Source organism: Gorilla gorilla, chromosome 2 (assembly GCF_029281585.2).
Source record: "Gorilla gorilla gorilla isolate KB3781 chromosome 2, NHGRI_mGorGor1-v2.1_pri, whole genome shotgun sequence".
NCBI classification, from domain to species: domain Eukaryota; kingdom Metazoa; phylum Chordata; class Mammalia; order Primates; family Hominidae; genus Gorilla; species Gorilla gorilla.
Genome location: NC_086017.1, coordinates 29,921,012 through 29,948,443, shown reverse-complemented (window position 1 = coordinate 29,948,443; position 27,432 = coordinate 29,921,012). Strand labels below are relative to the sequence as shown.

The 27,432-nt window shown below is 39.1% G+C and overlaps 1 protein-coding gene across 2 annotated transcripts in view; it reads right to left on the bottom strand.

The window, feature by feature from the left end:
- KAT2B (lysine acetyltransferase 2B) overlaps nt 1–27,432 on the bottom strand; it is a 115,081-nt gene that overhangs the window by 48,012 nt on the left and 39,637 nt on the right. For both annotated transcript variants that reach the window (XM_019022939.4, XM_055383265.2), the window contains exons 3-5: nt 10,879–11,024; nt 6,323–6,415; nt 4,812–4,993 (exon numbers count right to left, since the gene is read on the bottom strand). In XM_019022939.4, the coding sequence (XP_018878484.2) occupies nt 4,812–4,993; nt 6,323–6,415; nt 10,879–11,024 (421 nt within the window). The remainder of the gene's footprint in view (nt 1–4,811; nt 4,994–6,322; nt 6,416–10,878; nt 11,025–27,432) is intronic.

The following is a 27,432-nucleotide window of genomic DNA, read 5'->3' as shown; positions in this document are numbered from 1 at the left end:
AAAAGAAGCAAAATGATAGTTCGTTCATTTTTGTATGTCTAATAAAGATGGTATTTGCATGCTATTTTCTTACTGTTCAAATAACTCCCAGATTTTTCACATCATGATGATGATTTGCAACTTCTGTGAACAGAATTTAAAAATGTGAACACAGAAGACCATGTCATTCTACTGACTTGCTGAACTGAAAATCCTGTGGTTTTCAGGAATAAACTGACCTGCCCTAGTTCACAGGGACTGAGGCCCAGTTACTTAATTAAAGTCCAGACTAGAAGTCAGATCTCCTGTTTCCTAGTGTTCTTTCCATGCTTCCTGATAAATCTGTTCTAGACTTACATGTCTAATAATGAATGCTCAGTATACATGGCAATAGGCTATACATCATAGAAGAATGGCTAAATAAAACTGTTTCCCAAAAACAAGTTAGTTCTAGCTAACTTGCTATGTATTCTTTTTCTTCTTCTTCTTCTTCTTTTTTTTTTTTTTTTCAGACAGGGTCGTGCTCTGTCACCCAGGCCAGAGTGCAGTGGTAGGATCATGGACGGCTCCATGCAGCCTTGACCTCCCGGGCTCAAGCAATCCTCCCACCTCAACCTCCAGAGTCGCTGGGACCACAGGCTCATGCCACCACAGGCATATGCCACCACACCCAGCTAGTTTTTTATTTTTATTTTTGTAGAGATGAAGTCTCATTCTGTTGCCCAGGCTGGGCTCAAACTCCTGGGCTCAAGCGATCCTCCCGCCTCAGCCTCCCAAAGTTGCTGGGATTACAGGCATCAGCTACTGCACACAGCCGCTCTGTATTCTTATGAAACATCTCCCCAGTGTGGGGGTAAGCTTTAACTTTCAAAAGTTCTACACAATTCAAAATCTAAGACTAATTACTTGCACTTTCCTTCAGCAGACTGTTGGACAGTTGTATTTTAAGAAGTCATAATCCTCTGACACTTTCTTTTTAGGTTATTTCTTCATGGAATTAAATAGTGTACTATCATGAAATTCAGGAACTTCAAAATATTTGCCCACATTTTTTTCTATAACCACAATGCTCCTGGGAGTATATATAAGGTACAGTTAACATACACTTATGTAACAATATTTAGGTTGAGCAAGGTGGCTCACGCCTTTAATCCCAGCACTTTAGGAGGACAAGGTAGGCAGATCACCTGAGGTCAGGAGTTCGAGAACAGCCTGGCCAACATGGTGAAACAAACCCCATCTTTACTAAAAATACAAAAATTAGCCAGGCATGGTGGCACGCACTTGTAATCCCAGCTACTTGGGAGGCTAAGGCAGGAAAATCGCCTGAGAGGTTGCAGTGAGCTGAGGTCACGCCACCGCACTCCAGCCTGGACAACAGAGTGAGACTCCATCTCAGAAAAAAAAAAAAAAAAAAAACAACAAAAAAAGAATATTTATATTTTTCTTTTCTTCAGAACAGAGAAGTAATTTAAGCAGTACTACTGCTCAGTCTGCTTTTAATTTTTACGGAATAAATATTTACAAGTTAGCTCTGTAATGAACACAATCATTTTCTAAGTCCAGTCTTTTCCACAAAGAATCCTGTTTAACTTCATTTTCAGACTGATATACTGCAAACATTTTCGGCACATCTTTGTTCTAATATTTACAGTAACTGCTGTAAGTTATAAGCTGAACCAGCGTTATAGGTCCTGAGGTTCTCTTACAGCAACATCAAGATAAAGCCTGCTGGTGCCTGCAGCCAGTAATATTACCCATTTTTGAGAAGATCAGTATCAGTGAGACATCATGCTGTGGTGGTATGTGGTTTTTTTAATTCCCCATGTGGTCATGGCAGTGAGGTTTTACTCCGAATATTGATTCTCCTAATTTTCACAGGTTGTTCCTCTCTACTTCCCTTTCCTCATCAACATGACGTGATGGTGGGGACGTGGGGGAGGTTGGTGTCATCTACCTTCATTTCCTTATTTATTATTAATAGGGGCTCTTGGTCTACATTCCACCTAGAAATCAGCAGGTTTCAGAACTCATTAGGGCATATTCATTTCAGTTTCTCTCAGCAAGTTTCTCTTTCCCATTGTCTGACTCCACTTTTTGCCTTCAGCTGTTGGCTCAGGAGGCTGGGCTATAAAGGACTCTTTTGCCGTTTTTCTATTCCCTGCTATCTTAATTTCTAAAGCGATATTCAAATAATTACACACTCACTCAATTATACATTTAAGGCTTTAGCTTAATAGCTCCACATTGGCAGTGACTGAGTTTTAGAGAACAATGTGCATGGGAGGAAAATGATGATGAGCATCTTCCCAGCACCTGTTCTGTGTGTCAGAAACTACATACAAACCACCCATGGAATACTCACAAAAGTCATGACACTTGGACAGAGAAAGAAACCAAAAGTCTCTTTAGACCAGAGACTGGTCTAAAGCTCCTGTAAAAAGGGAGAGATAGACCCACACCATTCAAACGCAGCACTCATCCAAACCAATTTCCGTTTTTACTACTTCTTAAGTATTCGTTAAGTGCCACCAATTTCTTAGTAATTCTCAAAGGCTACCTTGCATTTTTCTTCTGTTTTCTAAAATATCATAGCTGGGCACAGTGACTCACACATGTAATCTCAGCACTTTGGGAGGCCAAGGTGGGAGGATTGCTTGAGGTCAGGAGTTTGAGACTAGCCTGGGCAACACAGCGAGACCCCATCTCTATAAAAAATAAACAAATAGCCAGGCATGGTGGCATGTGCCTGTAGTCCCAGCTACTCAGGAGGCTGAGATAGATGAATTGCTTGAGTCTAGGAGGTTGAGGCTACAGTGAGCTATGATCATGCCACTGCGCTCCAGCCCAGGATACAGAATAAGACACCATCTCTAAAAAAAATAAAAATAAAAATAAAACAAAATATACTACTGTCTCCCACGCTGCTTCACAATTAATTCTCCTTTTTCTTGATGAAATGATTATTTTCTCTGTTAAAAGTTGCAAATGCATTCAGGGCCCTGGCTTTGACAAATATTCAGCTTTGTCAATTGTTCACAGACGGGATTAAAAAATACATATTTTTGAGAGACTTATCGTCTCAACTCTTATTATAAACAAGAGTTTCAATAATATAGCAGAGTTTCAATAATACAGAACTATTGTTAATGTAAAATCCTAAAATGAAAGATACAGAAATAAAGATATAATTTAAAAACTTATTTTGAAGAAATCTGCAATTCCTATAAATATCAATTATTAAGGAGAAAATACTTTATAACTGAAATTGCATATATTTGCAAAAGTGAAGAGAAAGAGAGGAAAAGGGTGTGTTACACATGAAATTAGGTCAATGTCAGAGAGGAAAGCTTATTTTAAATTATACAATTCTTCCATGTTATCTGCTGTTACAGAAAATAACCTGGCACAAGTGGTCTTGACAGGCTATCAAAAGATACTACTGCCCACTTTAAATCAGGAAAAAAGTAGGCACTAAAGCTCCCTAATATCCCCTGATGCAAGCTTCATGTGCCTCTGAAATATAAACAGAGAAAAGTTATAAAAAAGTTGAAAAGAATGGATGACCCAAGTCACAGTCCTTCAGATGAAAATAAATGTAGGTCCTTATATTTTGTATGGTACAAGTTTAAGATTTGTAAAACCAATTCTGTTATTCTGCAAGTAATAAGCAATAAAAATAAATTTCCACTTTAGAAGAAAATATATGTTCAATCCAAGACTATCTGCAGAGTTTGAATGTCCAGCAATAGAGAAATGGTTAGGTAAATTGTGGTAAATCAACTCAATGGACTATAATGTAACCTGTGAAATGTTTGATATGATATTAAGTGAAGAGACATAAAGGCTACAAAATTCTACATTTTCTTTCATTATAACTAATGTAAAATGTTATTTAAAAGGACAAAACCTGGAAGATAATATGTATAATGATATCAGTTCCATCACAGTTCTGGAACTAAGCTAATCTTTCCTTTAAAAAAAATTTTTTTTTTTGAGACAGAGTCTTGCTCTGTTGCCCAGAGTGCACGATCTCAGTTCACTGCAAACTCTGCCTCCAGGGTTCAAGTGATTCTCCTGCCTCAGCCTCCCAAGTAGCCAGGATTACAGTCACGTGACACCATACCCAGTTAATTTTTGTATTTTTAGTACAGATGGGGTTTCACCCTATTGGCCAGGCTGGTCTTGAACTCCTGACCCAAGTGATCTACCCACTTTAGACTCCCAAAATGCTAGGATTACAGGTGTGAGCCACCATGCCCAGCCTAAAAAAAATTCTTTAACTTCATTATATGGTCATTGCATTTTTTGAGTGAGGGCTCTAATTAATTTCAGAGTTATAGTGTAGCTATCTAGTCAACTATATTCAATAGATAAATAACACAAGCCACATATGGATTTTAAATTTTCTAGTAGCCACACTGGAATGGTAAAAACAGGTAAAATTAACTTCAATATATTTTATTTAATCCAATGTATCCAACGTACTATCATTTCTACATGTAATCAATATTTTAAAAGTATTAATGAGCAATTTTAAACTCTTTTTTGGTACAATCATAGAAATCTCAATTCAAACTAGCCACATTTTCAAGTGCTCATATAGCTAGTGGCTATCACACTGGGTATAGATGATTTACATCCCTCACACCTCAACATATTATGATAGCAATGAAAAGCAGGAGTTTGCAAGTTAAATTATAAAGACATTATCTCTGAACTGATGGAGTCATAATGATAACTAGGCAGCCCTATACTTATAGAGTCAAGTAGAATTTTAGGTCTGTAACAGGCTTTATGGGGCCAAAGGAAAAGAACTTGCATCTGATTACCTTGTGTAGTTCTCTTTGTATCCAGAAATATCATCATTGGGAGATCGCAGTCTTCGTTGAGATGGTGCCTCCAGATGCCAATAGTTGATGCGGTTTAGGAACATTTTTGCCAACTCAACTATTGTTTGCCTTTCTTTTGCTGGCAGGTGACTAAATTTGTACTGTACAAAGTTATTCACACCCTTAAAAAGAGGGAAGGCAATTTCTTCATGCAGCTATGCAATCATACTAATTCAGAACACCCACACAGCCAGCATGATTGGTGGTTATTAGCAAAATAACAGACATTTCTCTATTCACAAAAATCTCTTCCTTTTCCCTAAAAGAAAATAGCAATCCCCGGAGGGAATCTTGCCTCAGATCACGGTGGATGAAAAGTGACAAGACAGAGAGGCTGTGAGTTGTGATTCTACGTCTGCTGAAATCCTGAAGCATTAAGGAGAAAATCAAAACCATGGACTGAAAAGGTCAAAAGCCCTGAAACAAGAAAATATGACTGTTGTGCAGAATAATTATTGCTTTACTATCAGCAGAGTAGCCCAAATATAATGCAGTTCTTAGATAAATATTGTTTTTACATTACAAAAATGCTAATCAAAAGGCTGCTATCATGCCTACCACTGAACTAAACAACTAAAATTTAAACTCTTTACTATCATTTGTTTGAAGTCAATAAGCTTACCAAAATATATATATCATTCAAAATTATGGGCTTTTAAAAAAACTGTTAATTTAATCTTTCTACAGAATATTTCCATCTCATCTAATTTCAAATAAAAGAGCAATGAATTCTTATTTAATAGAGTTTGGAGGCAAAATAAAATTTACTGAAAACTGACTGATAAAAATGCATTTATTTTTAAGGATTCTGGTATCATGACTTCAGTAGTCATTCTCATCAAAAAATTCAGTCCAGAGTGTTTTTGTTCAGCCAAACAATCAAAGGCTAAAAAAGTGATGCTAATGAGAGATACTGACAACACCTAACAGAAAAACTCTTTACATTTTAACAGATTCCCTGAGTAAAACGGCTTCTTTCCAGGAATCATAATGTAGCAGGAAGTCCATTTCTGGGTACAAAATCTCATTTCTTTTTTGCTTTTTTTGCTTGACTTACAATGTTTTTCACATTGCTACTAAATCCCCTCACCTCAATAGGCTTTCTCAGACAGTGCCAAGCAAATGGACAAAGACTTCATTTTCAAGCACCAACAACAAGAAAAAGCACATTTCATGTGTTCTTACAAACTACATGTTCTACTTAATGTTTTTCTTCCCCAAACACACAGTAAACTGTGAGTATGTAACAACCCTAAAAGGCAAAAGCTAGATCATGTATTAAATTAGGTATACACCTCTGATCCAAAGCCTCCAGGACAATTTCCACAGACTGGTAAACATCTCTAACCTGGGTATGGAGGAGGGAAGCCGTAGATAGAGATATAAAAGGAGGATTAAAAGATTTCTTCAGCCTTAAGCCAATAAAAAGAGGGCTTTTAAAATCTTTTTACCTGTTCAATGCTAGGTTTTTCAAATGGGGGTTTCTTTTCCAAAGAGCCTTCAACCACAGGTTTTCCTCTTTGTAAAATAGACTTCCTCAAGAGCTGCAAAGAAATCATTAAAAAAAAGAAAAAGAAAAACTTAATTGGTATGTCTATCTCTCTCTCCTCTCTCTTCTGTTTCTGTCTGTCTCTCTCTCTCTCTCTTACACACACACACACAGCCTTTAAAGGAAATTACCATATTCTATTTATCTTAACTATATATAAACAAATCCTTAAGTCAATAAAATGGGCAACTATCAGGTAACCCAAATTGGCCTTCATGTCCACGGCCAGAGTTATGAAGAAATGGACACCTTTCATGTTCTGGGCAGCCTAGGCCACCCATGCTGGTCCAACAGACACCACTGTCCCATTCACTTCCCTCTTCTCCCCACTGTTTCTGGCTTTCCATTGACCCAGAGGCCTGGTATGCAACCCTACACACTTGGCACATGCCCATCCAGGCCACTATAGGTGTGCTGAAGCTCTAGAGGATCTTATTTAAAGACGTGAGAGACCAAGATCTATTCTGCACAAAAGAGGCCAGGGGACAGGAGCTGTCTACAGCAGCTGCACGGCATACGCATCATCTAGGGCACAGGCTCTTTAGGAAGAAAGTCTGCAGAGCTCTAAATGGGCAACTTTCACTGTTACAGTCTTTTTTTTCATTTCCCTTCCATCCGTAGAATGCAGGCCAACTGTTCTGGCATCTCAATGCCCACAAAACAAAAACACTGCTCTTAATTCCTGCCACTGGAATTTAAAGCTCTCAAAGAGCAAACAGAAAAGGGAACACAGAGCCACTTACCAAGAACAACGCAGAAAATAAATTTGATATTGAAATTCTTTATCTTCGATCTTTGCTTGAATCTTCTGTAACTTTTACATGTGGGTCAGTTAGACATGGCCACACATTTATTTAAGTAACATCTTTCCCTCCTTTCTCGCTTACTGCCTTTTCAGTAGAAACAAAACATGGAAACCATTCTCTCAGGGGTAAATGGAACCTGATGAACCACCAAGATTGAAGATGACCATCTCTCACCACTGAACTGTGTCTTACAAGGACCTCAACTCCTTCCAGGGATGCCATACAAATTATGAGTATGGGGCATCTGTTCATCCTTTCAAGTATTATGCCCATCTTTATAAAAGCAAATTTGCAATAAAGGTAAGTCATTGTATATGTTTCTAAGAATATCTAAAGATTGGTCATAAAAATTAAATACAAATAATTCTGGTTGCTTACTTTTTTTCCCCAGTTAAAATAAGACCATTTAGGAACTTGGCCCATTGGGGGTTTCAATTTGGAGGTAAACTGATGGATTGTGGAGATGTTGAACTTCAGTTTATCTATAAGATGATGAAGCTGGGATAAGTGGGCATATAAAAAAAGTTCTTAATAGCAGCAGGCATTTGCATCCTTAATTTCAACAGACAATCTTCATTGTTCTTCATATATATTATCTCATTTAATACTTACAACCTTTTGAGGTAGGTGCTACTACTAACAAGGCAGATTAACTTGCCCAAAGTCACATTTAGTAAGTGATAGAGCAAAGTTTTAAACCCAGATAGTTAGACTCCAGAGCCACATTTGTAAGCACTAAGATATACTTCAACTTTAGGACGCAGCTTTCCATTGGGTTTATGTTCAACATCTAAGACTGACTTTTTTTTTTTTTTTTTAAATTTGGGACATTGTCTCACTCTGTCGGCCAGGTTGGAGTGCAGTGGCATGATCTCAGCTCATGGCAACCTCTGCATCCCAGACTCAAGCAATTCTCCTGCCTCAGCCTCTCAAGTAGCTGGAATTTACAGGCGCACACAACCACACCTGGCTAATTTTTGTATTTTTAGTAGAGACAGAGTTTCACCATGTTTGCCAGGCTGGTCTTGAACCCCTGACCTCAGGTAATGGGCCTGCCTCAGCCTCCCAAAGTGCTGGGATTACAGTTGTGAGCCACCGTGCCCAGACTAAGGCTGAAATTTTTTAATTCTACTAAAATATATAACACATTTTTACTTTAATTATTGACACATGAGACACAGGAACCGCCTTTCTCTTTTTTTCTTTTTAAAAAATCATGGGCCAGATGCAGCGGCTCATGCCTGTAATCCCAGCACTTTGGAAGGCCGAGGGGGGAGATCACTTGAGGCTAGGAGTTCAAGACCAGCGTGGCCGACAATGTGAACCCCCATCTCTACTAAAAATACAAATATTAGCCGGGCATGGTGGCACACACCTGTAATCCCAGCTACTCAGGAGGCTGAGGCAGGAGAATCACTTGAATTCAGGTGGTGGAGGTTGCAGTGAGCTGAGATCACACCACTTCACTCTAGCCTGGATGACAGAGTAAGATTGTCTCAAAAAAATTAAAATTAAAAAAAAAATTAATCATTATTTTTGTTTTGTTTTTAGGAATTGCCTTTCAGAAGCTAAGGAACAGATTATTTATAACTTATTTGCCCAAGAATAATACTTTTTGCAGGAGGTGGAGAGAATGCTGAATATTTTGGATTGTGTTTCCACAAGCAAATATATTTGCACTGCTATTTTAAGATGAAGGAGGGAAGAAAGAGAGAGAAGATGTACTTTAAAGCAGAGCAATGCTTTCTGGCCTGTTTGGCTGGTTATAAACTAAATAGAGGCTGACAGGATGGAAACCTTGACACCACCTTCACTTCCAACAGGGTAGTGGGGAGCTGCCAGGGAGCACAGTTCCAAGACAAATAATAGCTGTAGTCATGCAGACCTTGTTTTTCTTCAACTAAGATCTTTTTCCAAAGAAGCTCTAAACACTATGAACCTGCCAGGGTTCGAGCTGAATGACTCAAGCCTCACAGCCACGTCAACAAGTTGTCACCTGGATGCCTAAAGTGGTCTAGTGCCTGCTAATGGCAGTGGGGAATCCAGCTGTTCATATTCTCTCCCTTCCCCCACTCTCTTTCTCTCTCTCTCTCTCTTTCTCTCTCTCTCTCTCTGTTATTCTTTTTAAAGTTAATATCCCCAAATTTAATATCTACCAAATTTTAAAAATATAATTCTACCTCCCACTCCTATCTCCTAACCACCCAAAAAACCCCATTAGTACAATAAAAGACAAAAGTTAATAAAAAGGGGGAAAGGCAAAATTATGAATCAAATAAGTTCAGACAAAGAAAAGAAAAGAGCTATAGGAACTGGGTACAAAATTTGCACTAAGATTCCTAGCAGCCAAAGCAAAAGAGGGAGCTCACTGGAAAATTTAGCTATTTTTGTCATATAAAAATGAAGTACAAATAAATATAAATGAGTTGAAGGAGAGTTATTATAAAATGAAGCACAGTGCTTCTTATTAGAAGAGGCAAACTTTTCCTACCCATAAGCTCTGAGTGCTTTTGTTTTGCTTTCAACATCCTTGTAAGGGTTACACAATACAACATAATCTACAATGCCCTCAGTAGCAGGTTTATTTTTTTTTTAAGGTTATTCCTTCTGGCAGCCTCCTTTATAGATCTATTTTTGGCAACCTGAAGTTTTGCTATCCATTTCCACCACCAGTTTCCCTCCCACATCGTTAGTCCTGGCTCTAATCAGAAGCTTGAGGAGATGTACGTCTATGGTAGGGAATGGATGTAACCCACATGGAGCTGAGGTAGAACTAGTGAAGAGGCAGCTATGGGGAATGGCAGCAGTAATCGGTGACTGGTGTCAGTGAGAAACAGGTAACAGTGGCTAAGATACCAAAATAAATTTGGAATATCTTGATTCCTCCTCTTAAAGCATTAGAGATAGGACTTACAGCCACTCCTCCAACTACATCTCCTCCCACCCAACCCTCTGCTCGCTGGGCTCCACCACGCTGCCCTCCTTGCTGTTCAGACATCACTTCAAGCTCTCTTAGAGCACGGCCTAAAATACCTGTTCCTCCCTCTGCCTCGGAGTCTCTTCCCCTAGCACTTTGCACAGATGGCTCCTATCTCCCACTCACGTTTCTGCTCAACTTCCATCTCCTCAGAGAGGCTATCCTAACTGACCTTCCTCGCTGGCATGTCCCCAACTCGCCACCATCCCTGCCATTCTGATTCCACTTATCCTACTTTGTTTCTCTTCGGCCAACACTTATCACCACCTGCAAAGATATTATTTACTTGTTGACTGTCTCTTCTACTGAAATATATATTCCATGAGGGGAAGAACTCTGTTTTGTCCACTGTTCTATCCATCATGCCTACGTTAGTGCCACATGCAGAACAGATGTGCAATAAATATTTGTTGGGTGAATGGAAAAAATCTATTTGCATATGCAAACCAAGATACTCAACTTTGCATACAAGTGTAAAAGCTCTCAAAGAGAATGATGTGTTCAAACTATGGTGGGCCATTTTAGAGAATCCGTCATGAAGAAACGTATGGTTCAGCAAACTCTGAGGGCAAAATGTACCATGAGCTGAAAGCCTTCACAGCCACGACCTGGCATATGGAGACTGGGCACATTTGAATAGTGAGAGAAAATGTTTTTAAAATGTTAAAATCTCACCTTAAATAGATAGAAATAAACTTGTTTGGTATCTGCATCTTCTTCCTTGTGGACACAGGTAAAGAGATATTCCACATCCAATACTATTCCCAGGAGTCTGTTCATTTCTTCCTCTGACACATTCTCCAGGTGGGAAACATGAGCAGCTTATGATAAGATCAAAGAAACATATGTAAGACCTCAAATGGAAACCAAACATTCCCCATTTTTAAGTGGAAGGTCCTCTTTCATCAGTCTTACCATCAATCCTTTAAGTTCATTGGTAATAAGAGAAAATTTCTGAACTCCTATAGGACTGAAGTCTTCTCACAAAATCTACCTATAATTAAGAGACTACCATGTTCTTGAGCCTTAGCCTCCCCATCCAACATTAAAAATGGGCTGGTGGCTAATGTATGCAAATAATGTATATTTTAAGAATCAGTACTGGTAGCATCAAGACTGGTCCTAATAGGGTCAACTTCTTAGGTTTCCATATAAGCAAATTCTCCACCATGTCAAGAGGGTTCTCTATGGTCCTAGTCATGAATGCAGGACTTGTAAGTTGGTGGTTCAGAGATGCAGAAAACCAAGCTCCCTAAAGGTATAGCTCTTAAGTCCTGTGGAGAGCTCATTCACCAAAGAATATCATGATAGTGTAAAGACTGAAGGCCTTTTTCTTCAGCCTTTCTGATTGAAACACAGTAAAACCTCACTGTCTGCTGCAAAGTCCCCACTGCCTATTTTAGCTTGACATTCAACATCCTCCGTGATCCAGCTGCAAACCCACTTTTGCATCTTTGTTCTGTTGTCTTACTATAGTTTTGTGACCTGTCCATTTACCCTCTCCTCACTCAACCCTTTGTGATCTCTTCTACTCAAATACAGTCCATCTTTTAAGGTTATTGCATTTAATCCCCAATCCCATGCGGTCAGTATTAGTAATTCCATTTTACAATTGAGGAAACTAAGGCTCTGATATGGTTTGGCTCTGTGTCTCCACCCAAACATCATCTCAAATTGCAATCCCCACATGTCAAGGGAGGGACCTGCTGGGAAGTGATTGGATCATGGAGGCAGTTTCCCCCATGCTGTTCTCATGATAGTGAGTTCTCATGAGATCTGATGTTTAGAAGTGTTTGGCAGGTCCCTCCTCGCTCGCTCGCTCTCTCTCTCCTGCTGCCATGTAAGACTTGCCTTCCTTCCCCTTCACCTTCCACCATGACTGTAAGATTACTGAGGCCTCCCCAGCCATGCAGAACTGTGAGTCAATTAAACCTCCTTTCTTTATAAATTATCCAGCCTCAGGTAGTTCTTTATAGCTGTGTGAAAATGAACTAATACAGTCTCAGACAGACTAAATATTGTTTCATCAAATGTCACTCAGCCAACAAGGCAGAGCTAGGGTTTGAAACTGATTTGACCCAAATTCTAAAGCACCTACAAACATATTAACATATTTTTGTTGACTAAATGATTCACTTCAAGTCCCTTTTCACTTGAAAAAGGATCCCTAGATAAACCATCTAATAATCACCCACTAGCCCAGGAACTTCTCTGGGCTTGAATCATGTCTTTTATTTCTGTTATCCCCAACATCTATTACTACGTTTGCCACATAACAGGAGGCGGCACCTCAAGAACGATCCTCTTAGGTATAGCTCTAAGTGTGCTGGCTTAAAAATGCTTGAAGATTAAAGTGCTTGAAATGATTTTTAAAGAAAGATTAAAATACGTTTTTAAAAAGTGATAGATTTTTCCTCGTTCTTTTAAAGGGAGATGAAACTAAAGGCTATTGAGGAATATCTGCTAGGTGCTGGACACAGGTCAGTCTACTCTGGAGACCATGATGCGCTCACCATTGAACCACAATGCTCAGTCAGAAGCCTGGGATAGAGGATGCTGCTAATATCCACCTATATATCCCCCCTCCTTACCACAACTCCTGGTTTCCAACTACCAGCAGCTCCATTTGGCCTAAGGGCTTTTCTTATCACTGTAACCTACTCTGCCACCTATATACCCTCAAGAGCAGCTCTTAGCCAAAGACTAAAGGAGTTAGGGTATAAATACTCATTTCCTCACTCTTCAGATGGAATAACTCTGAGGTAAGTGTTCTACACCAGCTCCCAATTTTTCCTGCACAGAATTAAGTACCAGTTGCCCACAGTGAGAGCTGGCTTAGTAATTCACTCTTTATTGGCCACATTTTCCTCAGTGTTTCACTTTTAACTCTCCTACTCTCAACCCAAATAAACTACTTGCACTCAAATCCTTGTCTCAGAGTCTGTTTCTTGGGGAACTCAAACTAACATGTCTAAACAAATGCATTTTCAGAAAGTTAAGAGGATTAAACACCAAGGGGTAGGGGATCCTGAAGGAGCAGGAGCAGCTATGTTTATATCAGACAAAATGGACTTTATGTGAAAAACTGGCTGGGCGCGGTGGCTCACACCTGTAATTCCAGCACTTTGGGAGGCTGAGGCAGTCGAATCACAAGGTCAGGAGTTCGAGACCAGCCTGTCCAATATGGTGAAACCCCATCTCTACTAAAAATACAAACATTAGCTGGGCATGGTGGCACGTGCCTGTAGTTCTAGCTACTCAGGAGGCTGAGGCAGGAGAATTGCTTGAACCCAGGAGGCAGAGACTGCAGTGAGCCGACATCACACCAGTGCACTCCAGCCTAGTGACAGAGGGAGACTCCATCTCAAAAAAAACAACAACAACAACAAAAAAAAACTATACAGAGACCAAAAAGGGCATTATATAATGATAAAGGGATCAATTCATCAAGAGGATATAACAATTGTAAATACACATGTACCTAATGTTACAGCACCTAAAGTTTGCTGTAAATATATAATATATATATATAATATAATATAAAGCAAACATTAATAAATCTGAGCTGGGCACAGTGGTTCATGCCTGTAATCCAGCACTTTAGGAGGACAAGGTGGGTGGATCACGTGAGGTCAGGAGTTTGAGACCAGTGGGGCCAACATGGTGAAACCTCGTCTCTACTAAAAATGCAAAAAATAAGCTGGATGTGGTGGCACATGCTTGTAATCCCAGCTACTTGAGAGGCTGATGGGAGAGGATCACTTGAACCTGTGAGGTGGAGGCTGCAGTGAGCCTAGATCATGCCACTGCACTCCAGCCTAGGCAACAGAGCAACACTCCATCTCAAATAAATAAATAAATAAATAAATAAGATGTGAAAGTAGAGATAGAATGAAATACAATAATAGTAGGGGACTTCAATATTACACTTTCAACAATGGATAAATCATTTACACTGAAAATCAATGACAAAGCACTGGGCTTGAACTATACTTTAAAGAAAATGGACCTAACAGACATATACAGAACATTACAGTCAATGAGAGTAGAATACACATTCTTCTCAAGTGCACATGAAATTTTCTCTAGGACAGATCAGATGATAGGCCATAAAACAAGTCTTAACAACTTTTAAAAGACTGAAATCATACCAACTGTCTATTCCAACCACACTGGTAGGAAAGTATTGGATTGGTGCAAAAATAATAGCATTTTTGCCATTCCTTTCAATGGCAAAAACCGCAATTATTTTGGACCAACCTATATAAATCATTAACAGGAGGAATTTTGGAAAATTTACAAATAGGTTGAAATTAAACAGCATTCTCCTGAACAACCAATGGGTCAGAGAAGAACTTAAAAGGGAAATTTAAAAATATCTTAAGACAAACAGAAGTGGAAATACAACATACCAAAACTTACAAAATGCAGCAAAAGCAGTTCTAAGAAAGAAGCTTATGGCAATAAATGCCTACATTAAAAAAGAAAAAAGATCTCAAATGAACAACCTAATGTTACACCTCAAAGAACTAGACAAAGAAGAATGAACTAAAGTCCAAAGTTAGTAGAAAGAGTAAACAAAAAAGATCAGAGCAGAAATAAATGGAAACAAGAAAAACAATAGAAAAGATCAACAAAACTAAAAGTTGGTTCTTTGAAAAGATAAAAAAAAATGGACAAACTTTTAGCTGGACTACAGAAGAAAAAAAAGAGAAGACTCAAAATAAGAAATGAAAAAGGAGACATTATAACTGATACCACAGAAATACAAAGGATTATAAGAGATTATGATGAACAGTTATGTCAATAAATTGGATAATCTAAAAGAAATGGGTAAATTCCTGAAAATGTACAACCTACCAAAACTAAATCATGAAAATCTAGAAAATCTGAACAAACTAATAACAAGTAAGGAGACTGAATCACTAATTAAATAAAAAATCTTCCATCATGGAAAAGCCCAGGACCTGATGGTTTCAAGGCTGAATTCTACCAAACACTTTAAAAAGAACTAATACTAATTCTCAAACTCTTCAAAAAGCCCAAGTGCAGTGGCTCATGCCTATAATCCCAGCACTTCACGAGGCTGAGGTAGGAGAAATGCTCAAGCCTAGGAGTTCAAGACAAGCCTGCACAACATAGTGAGACCCTGTTTCTACAAAAAATAAAAATAAATAAATAAAAATTAGGCAGGTGTGGTGTCACATGCCTGTAGTCCCAGCTACTCAGGAGGCTGAGGTGGGAGGATTGCTTGAACCCACAAGATTGAGGTTGCAGTGACCCATGCTTGTGCCACTATACTCCAGCCTTTATGACAAAGTGAAACTCTAAAAAAAAACTTCAAAAAACTGAAGAGGGATGCATACTTCCAAACTCACTTTACAAGGTCAGCACTATACTAATACCAAAGCCAGACAAGGACACTACAAGAAAAGAATATTACAGGCCAATATCCCTGATGAACATGGATGCGAAAATACACAACAGAAAACCAGCAATCTGAATTCAACAGCAGATTAAAAGAATCCTTCACCACGAGCAAGAGGAATTAATCCCAGGGATGCAAGGATGGTTCAGCAATAAATTGATATAGCAAATTAACACAATGAAGGAGAAAAATCATATGGTAATCTCTAAAGATACAGAAAAAGCATTTGACAAAATTCAACATCCTTTCATGATAAAAACTCTCAACAAATTAGGCATAGAGGGAATGTGCTGTACCTCAACACAAAAAGGCCATATGTGACAAACCCACAATTAACATCACACTCAATGGTGAGAAGCTGAAAGCTTTTCCTTTAAGATTAAGAACAAGAAAAATATACCCACCCTTGCCACTTCTTTTCAATGTAGTATTGGAAGTCCTAGCCAAAGCAATTAAGTAAGAAAAAGAAATGAAAGTATCCAAATCAGAAAAGAAGAAGTTAAATTGTCTCTGCAGATAACATAATTTTATAAACAGAAAACCCTAAAGACACCACCAAAAAACTTTTAAAACTAATAAACAAACTCAGTAAAGTTGCAGGATACAAAATCAACACACAAAGATCAGTACCATTCGTTTTTTTTTTTCTTGGTTTTTTTTTTTTGGTTTTTTTTTAATAGAGATGGCTTCTCACTATGTTGCCCAAGCTGTTCTTCTCAAATTCTGGGCTCAAGCAATCCTTCCACCTCCTAAAGCATTGGGATTACAGGCAAGAGTAACCATGCCCAGCCATGTTTCTGTATACTAACAACAAACTATCAAAACAAAACAAAAAATCAAGGAAACAATCTCATTTATAACAGCATCAAAAACAATCAAATACCTAGGAATAAATTTAGCCAAGGAGGTGAAAGATATGTACACTGCAAACTATAAAACATTGATAAAAGAAAGTAGGCCAGGCGCAGTGGCTCACACTGGGAGTCCCAGCACTTTGGGAGGCTGAGGCAGGCAAATCACAAGGTCAGGAGCTTGAGACCAGCCTGGCTAATATGGTGAAACCCCATCTCCACTAAAGATAAAAAAAATTAGCCGGGCATGGTGGCGCACGCCTGGATTCCCAGCTACTCAGGAGGCTGAGGCAGAAGAATCACTTGAACCTGGGAGGCAGAGGTTGCAGTGAGCTGAGATTGCGCCATTGCACTCCAGTTTGGGTGACAGGGTGAGACTCCATCTCAAAAAAAAAAAAAAAAAAAAGTGAAGAAGACACGAATAAGTGATAAGATATCTTTTATGTTCACAGATTGGAAGAATTAATACTGTTAAAATGTCCATATTACCCAAAGTGATCTACAGATTCAATGCAATCCCTATCAAAATTCCAATGACATTTTTCACAGAAATAGAAAAAATAATCTTAAAATCTGTACAGAACTACATAAGACTCCAAATAGCCAAAGCAATCTTGAGCAAAAAGAACAAAGGCAGAGTCATCACACTACACTTGATTTCAAAATCTACTACAAAGCTATCTCAATCAAAACAAAATGCTACCAACATAAAAAACAAATACATAGACCAACTGAACAGAATAGACAGCCCAGAAATCTATCCATTTACAGTCGACTGATTTTCAACAAAGATGCCAAGGGGAAGGGATAGTCTCTTCAATAAATGCTGTTGGGACAACCGGATATCCACATGCAAAAGAATGAAATTAGACCCTTATCTCATACCATATACAAAAACCTATTCAAAATGGACTAAAGACTTAAATATAGACCTGAAACTGTAAAACTACTAGAAGGAAACATAGGAAAAAGCTTCTTGACATTGGTCTTGGCAAAGATTTTTTGAATATGATCAAAAAGCACAGGCAACAAAACAAAAATAGACAAACTAGATTGCATCAAACTAAAAAGCTTCTATATAGGAAAAGAAACAATCAACAGAGTAAAGAGACAACCTATGGAATGGAAGAGAACATTTTCAAACCATACGTTTGATGAAGCTAATATCCAAAATATATAAGGAAATTATACAACTCAATGGTAAGAAAACAACCCAATTTTAAAATGTGCAAAGGATATGAACAGACATTTCTCAAAAGAAGACATACAAATGGCCAACAGGTATATGGAAAAATGTTCAACATCACTAATCAGAGAAATGCAAATTAAAATCACAATGAGATATCACTTCACGCTCAGGATAGCTATTATCAAAAAGATGAAAGATAAGTGTTGGCAAGAATGTGGGGACAAGGAACCCTTGCACACTGTTGGTGGGAGTGAAAATTAGTACAGCCAGTATGGTAAACCATATGGATATGTCTCAAAAAATCCAAAACAGAACTACCATATGACCTGACCCAGCAATTCCACTTCTGGATATATATCCAAAGAAAAGGAGATCAGTATGTCAAAAAGACATCTGCATTCCCATATTCACTGCAGCATTATTCACAGTAGCCAAAATATGGAATTTACCTAAGTGTCCACCCCAACAAATGAATGGATAAAGAGAATGTAGTATATGAACACAATCAAATACTATTCAGCCTTAAAAACTAAGGAAATGGCCAGGCACAATGGCTCACACCTGTAATCCTAGCACTTTGGAAGGCTGAAGTAGGAGGACTGCTTGAGTCCAGTTCAAGACCAGCCTTGGTAAGATGGCAAGACCCTGTCTCTACAAAAAAAATTTTTTTTTTAATTAGCTAGGTATGGTGGCTCAGATCTGTAGCCCCAGTTACTTAGCAGCCTAAGGCAAGAGGATCCCTTGAGCCCAGGAGTTTGAGGCTACAGTGAACTATGATTGTACCACTGCATTCTGGCCTGGACAACAAAGTGAGAGCCTGTCTTAAGGCTAAGTGAAATAAGCCAGGCACAGAAAGACAAATACTGCATGATCTTATTTGTATGTAGAATCTTAAAAAGTCAGACTCACAGAAGCAGAAAGTAAAATGATGGTTACTAGGGACTTGGAACGCGAGGTATGGGTAGAGATGCTGGTCACAGAGTACAAAGTTTCATTTACACAGAAGTTCTGGAGATCAATTGTGTGGCATGGTGACTATCGTTAATAATAATACATTGTAATTATATAATTGAAAATTGTTAACAGAATCAATTTTAAATATTTTCACCACAAAAAAATAAAAGTATGTGAGGTGATAGATATGCTAATTAGCCTTATTTAATCATTTTATAATGTATACATCTCAAAATATCACATTATACACGATAAATATATACATTTTTATTTGTCAATTAAACCTTAATAAAACTGAAAAAAATAAATTATTTTCTCATTTTAATTAACATATAATTGTACATATTTATGAGGTACCCAGCAATATTTTGATACATTTAATATACAGTGATCAGATCAGTGTAATTAGCATATCCATCATCTCAAATATTTATCATTTCTTTGTGTTGGAAACACTCGGTATCATCCATCTAGCTATTTGAAACTAGATATTATTGTTAACCACAGTCATCTTACAGTGGCATAGAACACTAGAACTCATTCTTCCTATCCAGCTGTAATTTTGTATCCTTTAAAAAATCTCAGCCAGGCGCAGTGGCTCACGCCTGTTATCTCAGCACTTTGGAAGGCCAAGGCAGGTGGATCACGAGGTCAGCAGTTCAAAAGCAGCCTGGCCAACATGGTGAAACCCCATCTCTACTCAAAATATAAAAATTATCCAGGCATGGGGGCACATGCCTGTAATCCTAGCTACTTGGGAGGCTGAGGCAGGAGAATGACTTGAATCCGGGAGGTGGAGGTTGTGGTGAGCTGAGACTGCACCACTGCACTCCAGCCGAGACTGCACCACTGCACTCCAGCCTGCGAGACTCCATCTCAAAAAAAAAAAAAAAAAATCTATTTGTTTTTAAATAACACAAATGTCCTAGAGGAAGACAGATTAAAGGGCTTAAAATTAGAGAGGTAGAGGCCACCCACCTTTCATTTCTCTCTAATACAGAAAAGTAATTGAAAGGCAGAGTGATGGACCCGTGATGAGGAATATGCATGGGTGTGCACCCCAATACAGCATTTTTGGGGGGTGGGGCAGTGTCCAGACAGGGTCTCCCTTGGTCATCCAAGCCGGAGTGCAATGGTGCGATCTTGGCTCACTGCAGCCTTGACCTCCTAAGCTTAAGCGATCCTCCCACCTCAGCCTTCCAAGTGGCTGGGACTATAGGCGTGTACCACCATGCCTGGCTAATTTTTTTGTATTTTCCGTTGGCGCAAAGTTTCACCATGTTGCCCAGGCTAGTCTTGAACTCCTGGGCTCAAGTGATCCTCCCGTCTCGGATTCCCAAAGTGCTAGAATTACAGGTGTAAGCCACCATGCCCAGACTCCAATACAGCTTGTTTTTCTTCCTTTTTGTTTTTGTTTTTTTTGAGACAGTGTCTCACTCTGTCACCCAGGCCGGATTGTAGTGGCACAATTATGGCTCACTGCAGCCTCGACTTTTCTGGGCTCAGGTAATCCTCCCACCTTAGTCTCCCAAATAGCTGGGACTACAGATGCATACCATCATGCCCAGCTAGTTTTTGTATTTTTATGTAGAGATGGGGTTTCACCATGTTGTCCAGGCTGGTCTCGAACTTCTGAGCTCAAGCGATCCGTCCACTGTGGCCCCCCAAAGTGCTGGGATTACAGGTGTGAGCCACCATGCCCAGCTCAAAACAGCATTTTTAAAAGATAAGAAGAGAGGAATTAATCTTTATAATCTGTCTGACTTCAGCAGTATTGAATAAAATGTCAACACTGTATTATTACATTATCAAATAGAAAAAGAATAATCAATTAAATTGTTTCTAAGTATATAAATAACTTACATCATAGAAAAATTACATGTAGGCAGGGCGCAGTGGCTCATGCCTGTAATCCCAGCACTTTGGGAGGCCAAGGCAGGTGGATAACCTGAAGTCAGGAGTTAGAGGCCAGCCTGGCTAGTGTGGCAAAACCCTGTCTCTACTAAAAACGCAAAAAATAGCCGGGTGTGGTGGTACATGCCAGTAGTCCCAGCGACTCGGGAGGCTGAGGCAAGAGAATCACTTGAACCCGGGAGGTAGAGGCTGCAGTGAGCCAAAATTGCACCACTGCACTCCAGCCTGGGAGACAGCAAGACTCTGTCCCCCCGCAAAAAAAAAAAAAAAGAAAGAAAGAAAAAAGAAAAATTATGTGTGTGTGTAAACACAAAAATTAATGTTTAACTATATTATTTGCTATTTGACTATACAATACATTACCTCATCACTTTCTAAAAGATACCCAAAATCAGACTTCATCTTAGGTAGAACATTTGCTGGGTCATCTTTTTCTTAAGACTGCAAAATTTTCCTTGAGGTCAATCTGAAGCCTTTGGGAAACAGGCCTCATTCTGGAGACAACTAGGTCAACATTTTTATGTCAGTTATTTACAGAAATAATTTTATTTAGGACTATTTTTGTCTTATAAGCTTTTTTTTAAAATTAATAGACATAGAGATGGAGTCTCACTATGTTGCCCAGGCTAGTCTCAAACTCCTGGGCTCAAGCAATCCTCCCACCTTGGCCTCCCAAAGTGCTAGGATTACAGGTGTGAGCCTCTGCATCTGGCCTGTCTTATAAACTTTTAATCTCTTTTTGTGATAAGCTATGAAAGCAATCAGTATACAATATCAAGTAAATTCCTTCAGATGCTCCATAATATGAAACCATCTAATTAAGGTGCTACATATAGTAGGTTTAACTCATGGAAGTACATACCATGATTTACTTTTGAAATAGTAGCTTACTTTTTCAAAGCCCCAAAACACTTTACCAAAATTAATTACTAATCAGAATTAGAAGGAGTTGCTCTGGATGAAATAGAGGTGAAAGCTTCTATTTTTAGAAGGCTCAAGAACCCATCCCATTCCCTTGTTGGAATTCTGCAGCTTTAAAACCACTGTTTAGAACAAACTTTTTGCATATTTTGAAGAGCAGCCTGATAAAAATTAAAATGCTTAAGTGAAACCTGAGGAGGCTCATTTCCCTCTGACTCTGCCCATAATGAAATGTGCTTGCGGTTTTGTGATTTTTTTTGCATTTATTAATTATTTATTTATTTATTACCATAATGCAATATGTGATCTCTCTTCAGGGCTCTGTATGAAACCCAAAGTAGAAAGGAATAGGGAGATGGAGATGCGGGAAAATGTAAATAAAGCAGCAACAGTTTCCCAGAAGAGAAGAAAGAGGCTCCACTGTACAAAGGGTGAGTAACTTTCATAGCAGAAGAGGATAGCTCTTACCCTGAGAATGAAATAAACGCAGGTCTGGAGTGGTAGGGGGAGCACTGAAGCAGGAGAATATTGTATGAGAAAGGTTAAGCTTCCTAGAATAAACAATGAGGTGGAGGAAGATCAAATGAAAGTAGATGGAGTGGACAGTCTTCTGGAGAAGGGTGGAAAAAGGTCCAGACAAGTTGTTATCAAAGAGAAGCTTCTCTGTAATAAGAAAGCCAGACAGGAACAGCTATGACTACACTATATAAATACGTAGTTGTCTAAATGTGCCAACTTCTCAGACCCTCCAATGTAGCCCGTCTCCAAGGAGGCCAACTACAGATCCCTTTTGACCAAAAATCCTTTTCAGTTCTCACCTAACTCAATCTCCGAGGAAGTAGCGCTGAACTTCCTGTTCTCAACAAATACACATCACCAGCTAACATCTTCTCCAGCTCCAATCTTCCCCGAACCCCACCTCCCATCCTCCCTATCCCAACAAAATAGGTGCACCACCATCATGGAAAATGACTCAAAGACTGAACTCCTCATGGCCCTCCTCAAAATGGCAGCTACCTCTTGCTGGCCCTGTTTCTGCCAACAAGCCCATCATTCATTCCTTTAGTGTCCTTTACCTTCCACACATTACCAGCCACCAGACTCCACTGAGCTTCCTCATTCTCTCTCAGAGACACTGCATTTCCCCATCCTACCTTTCTTCCATTGGAATGTCAAACCTACTGTAATAAAATAGCCCCCTAGACTGTTCTCTCTGCTGCCAGGGTAGTCTTCCTAAAATACCACTTTCCTTAAACAACCCCATCTCTACCAAACCCAGAGACTACTCCTGGCTCTTTGGGGATGCTGACCAGAATTAGACTTGTTTAACTTATCTCTAGATTTACCAGTCTCCTAATTAATCCCAACCCATGTCAACACCCAGGTGAACCTCACTCTAACTGCAAAGCTAAACTATTTACTATACTGACAATCAATTCATATTAAACCAAAAAGAGTCATTCATTACTAAAAGAAACCCTTCTCTTAACCTTTTATTAAGAAGACTTTTTGATGCAAATAGGCTCCCTTCAATTATCTAAAAGTATGTTTTCTTAAAGAGATAGGCCTCTATTATTTATGAGTCTAGGAGCATATTATTAAAAACTAAAAAACAAAATAAAAATCTATAAACTACAATGCACAAATCTATAGCAGTCAACCTGCCACAAAACTCAAGATATAAAGTTGCTGCTATGTAAAACTTTGATGTATCGCTCCCTAATTTAACCTCCCTCATCAAGATGTGCATCAATGTACACTGTATCGGTAGTGAGAGAATATTCCTTTTTCCTGTGCTCTGCCTACAGTGGAGAACCATCCTCGGTAATTTAACCAATCTTTTGAAAATTAATAAGCACCCCCTACTGTTTTGATCTGCATTCAACGGAAGGCCCAGGGAATTGTTTGTTTTTCATACTACTGGCTGTTTGTATTTGATCTCCTGTGTACCTGCCAATTTGAGTTCCTTTGCTTGGTTTTTAAGATGTTAGTCTTTTTCTTACCACCTTGAATAAACCTTATGTACTAACCTTTAGTCTGCCATACTCATTGCAAATGCTTACGTATTTGGTGGGGAGGGATTTTTGGTTTATTTGGTTTGGTTGTAGAAAAATGTTAATCTTTTTAGAAAGCCATATCTACGTTGGCAGTTCTTTAAGGTTTTGCTTGCAAAGGTTTTTCCTACATAAACAAAAAATAACAAAAAATGTATTTTTCCTAGCTCTTTAAAGAGTTTGTTTTTAAAATTTAAAACATTCCTCCATCAAAATGTCAATGTTATAAAAGTCAACAAATAAAATAAAATGCTGAGGAACTCCAGATTAAAGAAAACTAAAGAGACATGACAACTAAACAGATATGTGATTCTTGAGTGGATGCTTAATGGAAAGGAAAATATGTTATAAAGAACATTTTTGGGTCAACAGATAAAATTAGAATACAAACAGTAGATTAGATAAAGGTATTATATTAATGTTAAATTTACTAAAGTTGATAATTGAACTGAGGTTATTAAGAGAACACCGTGGCCGGGTGCGGTGGCTCACGCCTGTAATCCCAGCACTCTGGGAGGCTGAGGAGGGCGGATCATTTGAGGTCAGTAGTTCGAGACCAGCCTGGCCAACATGATGAAACCCCATCTCTACTAAAAATAAAAAAAATAGCTGGGCATGGTGGCAGGCATCTGTAATCCCAGCTACTTGGGAGGCTGAGGCACGAGAATCATTTGAACCCAGGAGGTGGAGGCTGCAGTAAGCCAAGACTGCACCATTGCACTCCAGCCTGAGCAACAGAGTGGGTCTCCATTTCAAAAAGAGAAAACCTTATTATTAGGAACTGTATATTGAAATATTTAGGGGAGGAAGGGCTAAGATATATAAGTAACTTATTCTCATATAGTTCCAGAAAAACAAATTTATACATAGAGACTCATATATATATATATATATGAGACTCTCTATATATATTTATACATATATATATATATATATATGAGCCAATGACAGCAAATAAAATAAAATGTTACTAATAGGTAAATCTAGGGAAAGGATTTATGGGATATTCTTCGTTATTACTCTCATGACTTTTATGTAAATTTTTAATTATTTGCAAATTAAACGTTTTTTTACAATCTTTCCTCCACCTGAATTTGATCATTAAAGAATCCTGCTTTTACTTTAAATAGTCTTCCAAGAGCCTGATACAAAGCATTGATATACACTAATTACCCAAGATTGACCAACCCTTGAGCTGTGGCAAAGTTTATTCCTTTTGGTGGGCCACAGTTCCCCCAGTGTCCACTTTGTGTGAAGGGCACAAGAAAGCAGACAGAAGGTGCAAGTGAGGGGACGAGGGGAGGCTTTGCCTTCTTTAGATCACTCCAGAAGGGTATACCTTGGCACCTCTCAGTGCTGTGTCAGACTTGCAAACACCCAGGGTGCCAGAGAGTGACCCGCCATGTGACTGCTGCCAAGAATCACGGTGCAGCTGTCAACCTTGCTGAGAACAGGAAGCACACTGTCACTGTGTGCCGTGACCCTCACTAAGCTCTGGCTCCGTGTATCATTGGCCTGCACTTCTCGTGAAGACAGCCAGCCAGTCCTCACATGCCCTGCAGTGTGAACAGGCAGCAGCTGGGCAGGCAGCTAACATGTCCCTGCTCCTCTGGACCAGAAGCAAATAACACAATAGGATTTGAAGGCTGCTCAAATACATTTTTTGTTCATGGGAATTTGGCATCGAGGCTAGAAGAGGTAAAATTAATGACTGCAATGAAATCTGTCAAATTGACTAATGGGCAAAAGGCTTATCATTTAAAAGTGGTTTCATTTTCTGTAATCTCAGATCTGGAATGAAAAAAAAGAGAAGCCTAAGAGTAAGAGCCCATTAGATGAGAGCAGTCCAGTAGAAATATAATGCAAGCCACATATGTAAATTTAAGTATTCCAGTAGCTGTGTTTAAAAACACAAAAGAAACAGGTGAAATTCATTTAATAATATATTTTATTTAACCTTATACCAAAGTATTATTCTTTCAATACGTATGCAATATTAAAAGTTACTATTTACATTCCTCTTCTTGTACTAAGTCTTCAAAACCTGTGTGCATTTCACACTTACAGCACAATTCAAACTAGTGAAATTGCAAGTGTTCAATAGCCACACATGGCTAGTGGCTACTGTGTTGGACACAGCAGGTATAGATTATAAACTTTGAAAGCTCCTCTGCAAATATATGCAACCAGCCCTCATTTTAGCATTATTGAATTCAATGACTATTTACCAACAAAAGAATAAGCACAATTATGCACAACGAACTAAATATATTACAAACTAGAGAAAAAGTCAACTCTTAATCACAGTTCAGTACAGATTGGTATATAATTATAGTTATATAAGAAGGAACATTGCCACAGAGCTCTAAGAAGGCCTTTATTCTCTCTACAGAGTTCTGCAGTCAAGCCTTGGAGGATAAGCAGAATTCCCTGGCAGAAAATGAAGGAAAGGCATTGAAGGTGGTGTGAGCTTCCAGATCTAAGGCAGAGGTGGGAGAAAGTTCAAAGAACCTTTGGAGAACATGGAGCAGCCTGATGGCCAAAATGCAATGAAGATAATTGGAGAAAAGCTTTGAAAATAAAGAGGCCTCAATGAACTGAACCTGCTTGCTCAACTACAGATCACCCTTCACTCTGGGGATAATGAGAAGCTCAGAGGGGTTAAGCAGGAGAATGGGATCACATTGTATCATCACTTTATGGGAAAGCCAGGTATGCATGAATGGAAATAAGAACTCCAGAAGCTGCAGCAGACACAGCCAAGGAATAATGAGGAAAAGCCTAAATTCAGCCAGTGCTAGAGGGAGGAACTTGAAGGGAGTATCAAACAGGATTTCATGACCAGAGGACATCAGGGAGACATAACTTATATCAAATGAGCAGAGAAAATATTACCAGTGTTATCCCCTTAACTCCTGCTGTGCCCGACCCACAGCTCCTGAAAACTCTGAAACCGGCATCTGAAAGGCTGCATTAGCCAACAGTGGACATCCAGCCAAGAGGAATATGCTGGCTCAATTCAGGAGGCTGTGTCATTGTGCTAGCTGGGCCCCATGTTTACGTCCTTTGGCGTCTGCACAGTACATGTATAAATGGGAACTGAGGGGGCAATTATATGGTACAAGTCTATGCAAATGTCATATGATCAAAGAAAATGTGTTGAGTCAAATGATCTGCCTAAATGATTTAAATACTTGAAATATCCATGAGAAAAATACTGGTATTTTCTTCATAATACTCAAGAAGTAAGCTCTAGTGTGATTGTTAAAGCTAACTCTTGACCTTCCTTAAAAATCTCTGGGAGTCTCAGGCCGGAAGCGGTGGCTCACGCCTGTAATCCCAGCATTTGGGGAGGCTGAAGCGGGCAGATTACCTGAGGTCAGGAGTTTGAGACCAGCCTGGCCAACATGATAAAACCCGTCTCTACTAAAAACACAAAGATTAGCCGGGCATGGTGGTGGGTGCCTGTAATCCCAGCTACTTGGGAGGCTGAGGCAGGAGAATAGCTTGAACCTGGGAGGCAGAAGTTGCAGTGAGCCAAGACTGCACCATTGCACTCCAGCCTGGGTGACAGAGCCAGACTCTGTGGCAAAAAAAAAAAGAGGCCAGGTGTGGTGGCTCATGCCTGTAATCCCAGCACTTTGGGAGGCCGAGGCGGGTGGATCACCTGAGATCAGGAGTTTGAGACCAGCGTGGCTAACTTGGCAAAATCCCGTCTCTACTAAAAAATAATAATAATAATAACTACAAAAATTAGCTGGGTGTGGTGGTATAAGCCTGTAATCCCAGCTACCTGGGAAGCTGAGGCAGGAGAATTGCTTGAACCTGGGAGGCGGAAGTTGCAGTGAGCTGAGATCATGGAGATCGCGCCACTGCACTCCATCCTGGGCAACAGAGTGAGACTCCTTCTCAAAAAAA